Source organism: Anarhichas minor, unplaced genomic scaffold, assembly GCF_050575085.1.
Source record: "Anarhichas minor isolate MPS153535 unplaced genomic scaffold, ASM5057508v1 ptg000042l, whole genome shotgun sequence".
In the NCBI taxonomy this organism is placed as follows: Eukaryota; Metazoa; Chordata; class Actinopteri; order Perciformes; family Anarhichadidae; genus Anarhichas; species Anarhichas minor.
Genome location: NW_027466488.1, coordinates 3,900,415 through 3,912,777, shown reverse-complemented (window position 1 = coordinate 3,912,777; position 12,363 = coordinate 3,900,415). Strand labels below are relative to the sequence as shown.

At 40.4% G+C, this 12,363-nt stretch overlaps 1 protein-coding gene across 1 annotated transcript; it reads right to left on the bottom strand.

Annotated features, from left to right (window-relative positions):
• Positions 1-1,803: 1,803 nt before the first annotated feature.
• LOC142969965 (aspartate aminotransferase, mitochondrial-like) lies at positions 1,804-10,781 on the bottom strand. Its single transcript, XM_076110102.1, has 10 exons — positions 10,629-10,781; positions 7,294-7,450; positions 6,793-6,915; positions 6,634-6,693; positions 6,385-6,546; positions 5,734-5,838; positions 5,427-5,577; positions 4,574-4,739; positions 4,278-4,428; positions 1,804-3,111 (listed from the first exon to the last, which is right to left on the bottom strand). Exons 1-10 carry the CDS (start codon positions 10,709-10,711, stop codon positions 2,989-2,991), a joined length of 1,281 nt encoding a protein of 426 aa, XP_075966217.1. The 5' UTR covers positions 10,712-10,781; the 3' UTR covers positions 1,804-2,988.
• Between the last annotated feature and the right edge of the window lie 1,582 nt (positions 10,782-12,363).

The window sequence follows — 12,363 nt, the reverse complement described above, 5'->3', positions numbered from 1 at the left end:
AGACACAGTGCTGATACAACATCAACATTTAAATGAATGTAACGTGGTTCTTTGTCTCTGTTTTTTGTCCTTCTCTTAATCTACAATCACAGTATAATTACTGTAACAGACTGTCTCGTGTTTGTCGTTTTGCTGTTGAAGATGATATGTCCCTTGAGGGTTGCCGTAGAGGAGGGGCAACTCTGGTCGAAGGGGGGAAAACATATATAATCATATGTGTCAAGGTAGGTAAACAAATTCTGACATGTTTCATGTTAGTGTCCACTTTGAGAGTATAGCAAAGTTTTGATGAGCCATTTCCTAAACTGTTTCTATCTTATCTTCTACGAACAAACACTCAATGAAGAATTTAGGACTAGAGATATGAGGTAATGAAGCACACCAGACCATGGCAGCTTTAGAGTTCATCTTCATCACTGCACACCAGCGGCTCGTAAGGGAGACTAACAGCCGCAAGTAAAGCAGCTGAACTATTTCCCAGTAATGATAGCTGACGTCAACACATTGCACGTGCATTCAATCTTAACAATGAAACACAAGTGAAAGATGCCAAACCAGGTGAAGGTAATTAGATTATTCTTTCTTTGTTTTGCAGACTCTCACACGTATTTTATGCCACTTTATTTATTGACATAATCTGTAAGAAGTATCTTGAAATACCAATAAAGACATTTTGGGCGATACTGTGCCGGTTGAATCTCTCATGAACTCGCTGATAAGCTTCAACAATGTCTACAGTACATACAGGACAAATAGTCAAACATTAGTCAACAAGAAGAGGCTGCTGATGGTGCTGACCTCAGTTAAATGCACTGCTTTAGCTCCAGGAGATACTGGTTAAACAACTTAATGAGACTCGATCATTGCTTTGCTTTGCATTAACATAACAATAACATCTGTCAACGCAGTCAACCCCTTTGTTACTGTCCTTACGTACAATAGCTAGCTAGCAAACGTTACACCTAACCTCAGCTCAACACTAAATACAAATGAGCTACACTGTCACACGTACAGATGTCTCTACATCACGTGATTTAGTCGCTGTTTATCGTGTAGAAGATACAAAGCTGATAATGAGTCACAGTACCTTCCGTTTCAGTCTCCAGGTAATAAATGAGCCGGTTGTGATTTGGGAGACTGTAGGTACGATGCAGAGGGGCACGTGACGTGATACTTCGTCACCTGACTGGAATTCTGGGTCTTCTTCCTGTTGTGTGGAATTGTGGGTATTGTAGTTCTCTGTATTGACATTACTCCTCAATGACATAGGGGGGAAATCCTTTTATTTTGTGTATGAACATTTTAAAGTAAATGTATATGAAGTCTCACGTGATGTTTTAGCAGTTAATACCATTAGTTAAATGTCTGATAGACAAGGACTTAATGCTACGCATCAATTCTGCATTATTACCTCATCTTCCAGCACCTGTTTTGTATACGGGACACGTGTCAAAATGTAGGATCCCACAACTCAGAATGTCCCTGAGGACTCATGCAGTAGGTCTAATGCACCGTGAACATTATAGGCCCCTGTTCTCACAAACACCTCTAGTCACTGATAAATAGGAAGAAATCTATCAATGAAAAATCGTAATCATAACACTACGTGTTTAAGATCAGATGAGCATGACATCTCCATGTATGTCTAGATCGATAAAACTAACATACAGTATATTCAAAATAGTTAATTGAAATAAGCAAGATGTAGGCACATAGGCATGGAGAGGAGGGTAAACCGTAAGGAAAAGGATAACATTAACTGATCACATTAGAGTTAAAAAAAAAAATGCACATTAGACCAGATCATTCTTCTATAACCATTTATTGTTTGTTCAATAAGGTACAAGTCCAAGGATCCATTATTTTATGACAGAATGCAAAACATGGAGGCGTAGTGCCAGAGGTTTCAGAAGTATGAGAAAGCTGGGGGTGATGACCAGATTCATACACTGTACACATACACATACACGTGATGAGCAGCAGGTGTTTAATTCTTCTCCAACTGTTAAGAGTTCAACAGGATCACTTACCCGACTCATTTCTATTAACCACACAAAGACTGCGTGATTAAAATAAAACAAATCTAAAAACAGGGCTTTGAATTTGGGGCTATGGTGGAATATAGAAAAGACTCAAAGTATCGATCGCTTAAGTTTAACAGTGTTTGGCTTGTGTGCTTGTTTGTATCAGGCATTAGAAAGGGACCGCTGCCCGGCTGCCACCTACTACATTGAAACCCAAAGATGGTTCAAAATACCACTGAAGAAGTTGTGAATACAAAGGAGAAGGACGGGGAAATCCCCAACGAAGATAAGGAGATTACTGGATGATTAGTTCAGATGGACAACTGCAGATTAGAATGATGGTGAATTGATTCCCTGATTGACAAATAAACAGAATGTCGGTCTAATCTTGAAACTTTAACAGTGCCTTTCAAGTGCTACGACTCCACCATTATATATATATATATATATATATATATATAAAGGAAAAAAAGAAAAAAGAAAGGGCTCACATTTTCAACGTGCTTTCACGTAGCAACAGAAATCTCAACCTGTGCATAAAATGAATGCACAGTCTAACATTACCACCATGTTGGTTTCTGGATGTTTTATAGTGAGTGGGCCCACTGCCGATGAACAGCACACAGTTAGGAGGACACTAACGCACAGCCAACAGTTGATTCCACATAATAAATAAGCAAAGATGATCCGTCAGTCGTGGGAGGAAATGTGTTTTTTTATAATTTGGAGAGTCTGCTCAGTGAAATGTTCAAAAAGAAAAAAGTGAATCAGAAATGTTTGATGTTGAAATGTTTGACAGCAACAAGTTGAACTCGTGATGAAATCCAATTAAGAAAATGTCTAACTAAACATAGAGCTCTTTTCTAGACGGTGGAATGGAGGAGCCAGAGAACGAGTGACGCGCGATGCTCCTCGTTAACGCTGCTGCTGCTTTGTTTATGTCGCTCTCCCAGCAGGATCCACTCTACTTGGTGACCGCATGGATCCCGTGTGCCAGGTAGCCCACGTTCCCAGAGGTCACGCCTGCCATCGAAATTCTGCCATCCTTGGTCATGTACACTGAAAACTCCTTTGTCAGGCGCTCAACCTGCAGGGAAAATAAATGAACACAACTCAGAATCCACATATGACAGTAAATTAACAAACATTCCCACTGAATGTAGCAGCCTACTGAAGATGAAAGCATGAACCCTGCCGAGTCATAACTCCCTCTGCATGAGGATTTCGTTGTTTTTTTATTTTTTGATTAACACAAATGAGTCCCTGTCCATCAAATTAAATTTAAACCAATGCAACACTGAGCCAGAGAGTTCAACACAGTTTTCCAGCATAACTAGTAATATGTCGTGGTTGGCCGTGTCAAATGTGATCCATTAATACCAAGACTGAAACTTTTCCTCTGTCTCTGTTTAAGGGAGTGTCATGTGAGATTGTAACAAGAACAGTCACAGTGCTGTTGCGAGGTCGAAGAATCCTGAATGGAAAACATCGAAACAATAGTTTAAGGCCACGAATGTGTTCAGCAGTTAGAAAACAGACTTTTCAATGATTTTACTCAAAAATGGGAGGTTCGATATGGGCCTCTAATTGCTCCTTAGTGAGATTTTATTTTATTTTATTTTATTATTTATTAAGAGTGGCTTAAGAGCAGCAGTTTTCAGGGCCTGTGTGAAATAACCTGAGAGAAGAGAAGTGTCGACTATTTCCAGAAGAGGTGATGTCATGCACTTATCGAATGCAGCATGCAGCTTTATTGTCGCTTTGATCAATGTGTCATTTGACAAATATTAATACAATTATTTCAGTTCAATCAGGGACACTGAAATTGATTGTTTGTAATCACTGTGTGTGAGATGTTGAGAGAGAAAAGCAAACAGATCTTTAATTGTAATCAATACAGACTACAAGGTAATGAGTGTTTTTCTATATTTTAACCTTTTGAATAATAACTTTGTGAAGTACCTTGTTAGATTGATTTTCAATTTAACACCAGAACAAGTGCTCACATTCACAGGAATGTTTAAAAGCTTCCCTGACCGTTGCGTGAGGTAAAGAAGCACCTCTAAGGCTCACTAATTCACACATTATATATTGAATGTTCAATCCCAACAAAAACAGCAGTGTAAAAATGACAGTTTGCCGTTTGACAGGAGGTTATGCATGGCATCATTTGATAAAGTACATTTCAATGATTAGGATATTGTTCCATCTTTCTCATATTGGCAACTATCACAGGCAAAACAATGTGTGTACCTGTTCAGGTTTGAGGCCTGTGAAGCAGAACATCCCGATCTGGTCGATGACGTGTTGCCAGTTGTGGGAGGAGCCCTCATTTTTCAGACCAGCCGCCAGCTGTTCTCTCATCTTAATGATGCGGTTAGCCATACCATGAACCTCCTCCAGCCTGGAACAAATGACGGCAGAGTCAGTTCAAGAAAGAGATTTTGGATTATATCCAATTGGTATATCCAAAAGTTTTTTTTACAAATATCCAAACTACACGTTGGGTTCAGGTAATATCGGCGTATATGTGATCTATAAACACGTACCACAGTGAGCGCAGATCTGGTGTATTGAGAATGGTTGCTGCAATTCTAGCGCCGTTCATTGGTGGGTTGGAGTAAATGGGCCTGATGAGGATCTTAAGTTGAGACTCCACCCTCTTTGCCTCCTCCGTGTCGTTACACACCACAGTGAAGCCGCCCACGCGCTCACCTGTGAATATCAACACGCACAAAGTCAGGTCTGAGAAACTGTAAACCCGATCAATCAGGTTCAGTAATGAGGAGGAGCAGTCATGATGGGCAAAAGGCTAAAATTCCTCACTTAAATCAAAGAACAGTACAATGAGGGACTGACTACATCTCTATAATAAATGGACCACGTGTTGCATTCTAGAACATTAAGGTTACACATGACAGTAAAACCAAAAGACAGGTGTTACCCGTTTGCAAAATGAGAGACAAGTAACTTTTATTATTTTCTTCAGATTTCAGTTCTCAAAATAAAATGTATCTGAACGATATCTCACCGGCAATGTGACTTAATACTACTAGATGTCACTGTGTTCACATTATGAAACATTGTTTTGGTGAAGAAACAAACCACTCACACTCTGATGACTGTTCACTAGATGACGGCTTCAGGGAATTTAACTAATCTGCCTCACATTGTAGTGTAACTATATTCAGTGCATTGAAAGTGTGAATGCTTATTTGAATGAATCCTGCTCTACCATCTACTTTTCTTTCCACTGGGTGGTGGTGGTAAAACACAAACGGTAATTTCAATAGATTCCGGTGAGAATGACATTATTACCGGTTTCATCTCATTTCTGCGCCGTTACCTGCAGATCATTTTCACTGATGTGCATTTAAGAGCATGTAGTGAATTCTGACTGACCATAGAGTCCCATATTCTTGGCGAAGGACTGGGACAGCAGGATGTTGTGGCCCTGCTCGATGAAGTAGCGCACAGCCCAGGCATCACGATCGATGTCTCCACTCGCAAAGCCCTGATAGGCCATGTCGAAAAACACGAGCAGGTTTCTTTTCTATACGGGGTAAAAGAAAAAAAAGGGAGGACACAGGAGAGAGATGCAGATACAGACCATTTGTTAATAATAATTCATGTGATAACAGTTTGATAAAAATACAGTTGTTATCAAGTGTACATTTCACAGAGCTTCACTGAGATGATGCATACGCACCTTCACGATGTCAGAAATCTCCTTCCACTGCTCAGGCTTGGGGTCCACACCAGTGGGGTTGTGGGCGCAAGCATGCAGCATGATCACACTGTGCTCCGGGATTTTCTTTGACGTAAAAAGAAAAAAAGTTTTGGTTAGTCAACTTACAATATGCAAGTGTAATACAGACTCTCACTGCAGCAACTGATGCCAGACATACAACTGATAACAATATTGACTGATTAACAATGTGCTACCTAGCCAGCCAACTCCCCTCACAATATGTTTAATGCAAACATAAAACATAAAAGTTCTTCCTGGTGGTTGTTACATAACTACAGAAGTAAAAATACACAAATGAAGAAATACACCACAGATACAGTAGGACTGTGAAAACCCTACCAGCCTCAATGGCCAACACCTTAATTCCTAATTAAACTGAAAACCAGAGAAAAACACGACTAAATTCTCCGTCATTGTGTTTCGAAGGCACTTGTGATTTCAGAGCATATGATAGGATGCAAAACTGGACTTATTCATTAAAATATTTTCCCGAAGGATCATGATGCAAGACAACCCTAAGGGGCTAATTATTCGAAAAATAATGTTTGAAAAGGTTTCTTCACACACATCCCTCACCCCCTCCTGACTAGTTCATAGTTAAACTCTTACAGAGATGTCATCGAGAGCTCCTTTGAAGTCAAAGCCGCAGCTGGACGGGTCGTAGTATCTGTATGCTTTGAGCTGCATGCCACCGTCTCTGAAGATGGGTGTGTGGTTTCCCCAGGACGGCTTAGGCAGGTACACGTCACGTGGACCTCCGTGGAATCGAGCCTGTGACAAAAGAAAAGTCCTGGTAAGATAACCAGCCTGACCCGACGTTTTGTTGTGTGATGATGATCAATACAAGGAGGACCTCACCAAAAAGTTGGCTCCAATGCGCAGAGATCCAGTTCCTGAGATGGTCTGGACAGTGATGCTCTGTTTGGAGAAGAGACCTGCTGAACTGATTTTTGACTTAAAACTGTCAGAACTGATTTGAACTAGATTTCATTTGGAGTAGTTAACGCCCGTACTTACCCTATTCAAGGCTTCATTATCAGCACCGAAAGCAAGTTGGGCGCAGGACTTGGAAAACTCCGCCAAACCACCAATGCCAAGGTACTCCTTATCCATCTGTTTGGCTGTGATAATAGCCTCTGCCTAAAGGGAGAGCGGGACAGTCAAAAAGGTATAAATCACAACTACTTAAATTTGCTTGACTGACATTCCCTGCCTCTGTGATTAAGTTAACATTTGTTAAGACACATCAAATGCATCCACACTTTCTCATGGTAATAAAGCAGAACAGACACCTAATGAAAATGTAAACCATCCATCTCACTTAACAAGAGAGTAGTGCGGCTCTCTTTGAGTTAATTATAAGAAATCAAGACTCAATGATATGACTGCTTTCAACACTTAAGTATAAGGGAAACCACTGAATTGCACAGGGAAAATAAAATCACTGTGTGCATGTGTGTGACACTGAGAAAAACATGGCATTAGTAGATTCACTGGAGGAATTGGTGACAGTTAAACCTTGCGGACGCAGCTGAGCACAAAGGGCTTGCCCTCGTCATCCCTGTAGGCTCCGACTCCCAGGTTCATCTTCTTGGGGTTGGTGTCCCTCTTGAAGGCCTCGGACACCCCCAGGATGGGATCGGGGGGACCCATCTGCACTCCACCCCACCATGAGCTGTAAAGACACAAAATCAGATGAATAGTTATGTGAAGGCAAACATTAAAGAGAATCAAAAGTGAATATGTGCACACTGCACTGAAAAACAGCTATTCCCCTCATGAACACGAATGCATCCTTAAAGGTCATAAAGTGAGCTGCTTCTCAAGGTTTCACGGGCCTGATGCGACACCGGTCACACTAATGCGATGGCCGTATTGTGACACGCTGTGGGCCTAACGCTGGAGCTTAACTCCTCATGTGACCGGAGGATACCACACTGACGTAAAAGACTCATGAACGACACATGGTCAATGGGCAAGAGTTTCATGAAACAAACATAATCCATTTAGAAGGTGCAGAGTCCAAACACTAGAGTAACAGTTAATACGGGTCTAAAACACAAACACAAACTCTCTTGTTCACCAAGTCTATTCCCACCATAATACATCCCCAACAAGGCATTCTATGGTGAAAACAATCTGAAAATAATGCAAGAAAATGTGGTTAAGAACAAGAATGTATTTCTTGGGCTGTTGGCAATATTTTCAATCTTTTTTTTTTTTTAACTTTCATTTATCTGGCATATGGCTTGTTCATTTCTTAGTATTTAGAACCTATTTGTTTTATTCATTAGAGCAACAAAATGCAGTATTAAAGAGAAGTAATCAGAATCAGAAACGGTTTATTGAAAAGTACGTTTGCACATTCGAGAAATTGGGCTTGGTGATTGGGCTGTAAATATACAAATGGTCATGCGCTCTTACATGTTGACCTCAGACTGACAGTCTGCAGCACATCATGCTCATGACTATTGTAGGCTGTGTAAATGTATTAGATACACTTTATACCTTCAACATACCATAATGAAACGCATGAGAGTAAAGTTGACCGCTCCAATCTAAATTGGGATGAATGTTTTAAAATGCTTTTCTTTCTAACTAAATGTCCAGATGCACCTGTGTTGACCTGCAAACATTTCTACTTCTTTGTAGTAAGCAACTACTGAACGAAACACATACAAGTATAGTAAATACATCTTAAAGCCTACATTACTAATACAAAATGCAGTAAAAAAAACACTGTGGTGAATTACTAGACACCACTTGTGTGTTGTAGGCTATAGACAAACAAATGTAATACATTATGTTACACATCGGCTTGATAACAGAGTTGTCGTGTGTTGCGACCTTAACTACACCGCTTCTCACATATTGTCTCAGGTTTCTCTACTTTATCAACCCTCTAAACGTTGCAGCTAAATTTAGCACTGAACACTTTGCAAAGGGCAAGAGTTGCCAAACCCCTACTAATAATACATTGAAAAAAAAAGATCACATAGGTTTATTAAATAGTGACTACAGTACACTGACAAACATGTTTATTGCAAGAAAATCAAGTGTGAACTGATTGGGGAGAAAAAAGTACAAGTCCAGCATTGCAACTGTAAACTTTAGTGTTTGCAACACTTTGCTCTAAATGAAAACCACCAAGACGAAGCTTAAAATACTCAGACTGTCAGAAAGGTATTACCTTCATTGTATTTAGCAGTTTGTGGTGCTGTTGCATGTAAATGCGCTGATCACAACTTTGCTTTATACTTTTGAAGTTTAAGATTTATACGATTTTCTTAAGTACAGTGACATGCAGAAAGCAGCAAACTGTGCGCAGATTCAACAAAGACTATGTATACGAATAAATAAGACAACAATTTGAATAAATGACAGCATGTCTGTGCAAAGGGGAAATTAACAGGAATAACAATTCAAGTGTAAACCTCTTAAATGCAGCAAAATGTGGTCAAGACTTGAACAGGAATACAAAATCCAGTATATGATGAATATAGTATAAAAACATTGAATTGAATGGATCGGCCCCATTGTCACCAATACTTGATCCAGCTATCTGAGTTAGTTTCAGCCTGATATCCAGTACCACTGCATCCCTATTTTCAACACAAACAAAACTGTACATTGAGACTCGTACTGCAAACAGCATTTGAGTTGTAATGTATCCACATTCACACAGAACCTTTGAACAGCTGAACTTCAGCGTTTGTATACACATTGATTGACAGGTTAGCAGAGATCAACAGACCAAAGTCCTTTTGACGAGCTACAGGGCAGCATTGCTGAGCTTAAAAGGTTAAACGTCTAACATTTCATAAAAGGTACAGGTGGGGGCTATTGTCATTTATTTATTCTTTGAAACCAGACCAACGTGCTTGGACGTGACACGACAGGATGAGACACACGCAGACAGGAATAAGGCTAGTTACTCCTCTTTTGGATAAAGAAGAAGAGACTGATCAAAGATCAAGAAACGTACGTCTACATTTACGCACGCTATATGTTCAATATCTTATGCATGTAAAAAAAAATATATATATATATATATATAAAAGGCGGAGCATCAGATCTAAACGACTTTGCCCTCCAAACTGACTCTGAAAGGGCATCGGCGACTATCTCAGTTTCAAGGCTAGAAATTAGCCAATCGGCGATTAAAGGCGGAACAGTACAGCCAATCAGATCGCACGACTTCTCCAACTACGACAAGTCGCTTAGCACAAACTGTGCGTGGGATTTGACGGCTAAAGCCATCGCGATCGTTAAAATCATGAAGAAAGGTGCCTTAGAACCAAGGAAAAGCAGAATAACAGCCACCTTACATGACATATCATATCATAAACAAGTTATTTTAACGAACCAAACCCAGCTGGGTTTATTATTTTCAGATACACACCGGCGACGTCTTAACCGGAACTTGGGCTGCTGACAAATCAACGTGACTTTCATCAGCAGCGAGCTTCACCGATAGCACCAGCAAGTTACCCTCCGAGGTCAAGTTGGTGTTGATCGGAGAGTATGTCTAGCACAGCAGGTGTTGGACCTGTGAGATCATCAAGTCATAAAACCTACAGTCATAAAACGCTAGCACCAGGAGCTAACCTTAGATAGCACATCGGGGCCTATTGAAATCACTTGACCCCTGCATGTTAGCTTGCTAAGCTAGTACGGCTAAAGTAATCACAGAGCAACGAAGCTTGGACGTAAATGTGATGGCTGACAGAACCGTTGAATTTAACATAACGGCTTGTCTGCTGTAAAACTAACGGGCACTCCGCTAGATCACCAAGTCAACTTTAAATTGAAACATTACGCCCGTTAGTTTTGAGCGCCTTATTGCTGTTTACCTGTTGCGGGTGGACAGGACTCCCAGGGACGGGGAGATGTTCCCCAGACAGTAGATCACCTTGTTGGTCTTGAGCAGGGCCATCGTGGAGCAGAGCCTCGTAGGATGTGGACGGATATGAAGGGCAGGCACGATGGCGATGCGACGCTCTGAGTACGCGCTGACGTCAGTGACAGACGCGTGAAACAGACCTGAGATTATAATGTCACTGTTAATCCCTAGAGTAGTGTGGTGTAGAGAGGGCAGGAGAGGAAAAAAACATAAATCCACATTCCATTACAATCTTTGTATTTTAGATCAATCACCATTAACATTAGGAGCTGTCACTCACAGCAAAGAAAGGTCTCCGACCTCATGTGTCCAAAGCAAATACAAAATAGGGAAACACAGAGTAGAAATCACAGGAGAGAATGATCTACTGGAGAAAAGCTATGGGACACTTTATTGCAGAAATGATGCCAATCCCTGGCAGCTGCAGTTACCTGAATCTTCCACTTGAGGGCAATGTCACACAATAGACTTCAAAATACATCATGTATCATCTGCTTTTATAGCTGCTCCGTGCCTGTTAATCTGACAGTAGTCTTCACCCAGTTCACCATGGAGACCTTGATTATCTAATGCCAAGATGATACCCCACCTTCATTTAGGTCAGATTTAAATATTTTAAATGAAATGCTCAATTCTACCTGACCCACAGCAGAAACAGTGTTTTGACCCAAATACAACTGTAATTGCCCAGGCACTGTTTCCTTCATCCTCCCACCAGATGGAGTCCTTCCCTACATTTTACTCCACACAGCTCACAAGCTCTCACTGTTCCTTGTGTTGAAGCTTCACTATTATACAAGTTGACAAGAACAGCAAGCTCTCTTTCCCTCAGTCTGTGCAGAAGGGACATATACCTGGAGTAACATCACACAGCAGAGCCTAGAAGTCCATGAAACATTTTCTTGCAACTAGACAGACTCACTGGCACCCCAACAGAGTGACAGAGCGGGACACATACTTGGCTTACATGAGGCTATATTGTCATGCAGTGTATGAAGGAGATATGAGCGTTTCCAACAAACCAATCATGTTAGAGACACATTCACACATGCAATGATTAAAAACAGTTATTTGTGGAACAGAGATGAAAACATACCCTTTAAAATTCCTATTGTACAGTAACATGAGTTGAGCTACGTGCCATTCAACCATTGTTTCTTTAAAAGTATCAGTTGTAGTAATATGGTTTTGCGTCTCAATCATTCTACATTTGTCCTTTAACTATTCTGTGGAAAGAAACTGATGACAGCAAAATAACAAGAGCAATTGGAGGTTGAGGAACTTATTGTTGCTACTCCTTGTAAAAAAGAATCGACAACCCTTAATTTGGCCTTCTGTTTATATGAAGATTTTCCATTTTCATACACAGTAGGACATAAGTGAATGTCACTTCTCCACCCACTCATATGATAATATGACACAGGTATTCCATTCTCTCATCTTTGCAAGACAAAATAAAATATATGCTAATCAGTAATCAGAAAAATCCCCCTCCTCTTCTTGTTGCAATCATACTTGTGCTTCAGATCATCTTTTAGGTTTTTAGAGTGTTTTTGGTTCAGTCTTGCACACCAGCTGTCCAGTGTGCATGTGTATTTTATGACTGAGAGAACATCCAGTGCATTTACAGGAATTATCAATTCACAATAATGTCACAGAGAAATTAGGGCAACGGTCAAACTCAA

Bases quoted from the DNA above. Each gene is read 5' to 3' on its own strand.
- LOC142969965 (XM_076110102.1), bottom strand. From the start codon at position 10,711: ATGGCCCTGCTCAAGACCAACAAGGTGATCTACTGTCTGGGGAACATC. The intron at 7,451-10,628 runs GTAAACAGCAAT...GTGTCTTTACAG, and splicing joins GTCCTGTCCACCCGCAACAG to CTCATGGTGGGGTGGAGTGC. The intron at 4,740-5,426 runs GTCAGTCAGAAT...TGATATTCACAG, and splicing joins CAAGAATATGGGACTCTATG to GTGAGCGCGTGGGCGGCTTC.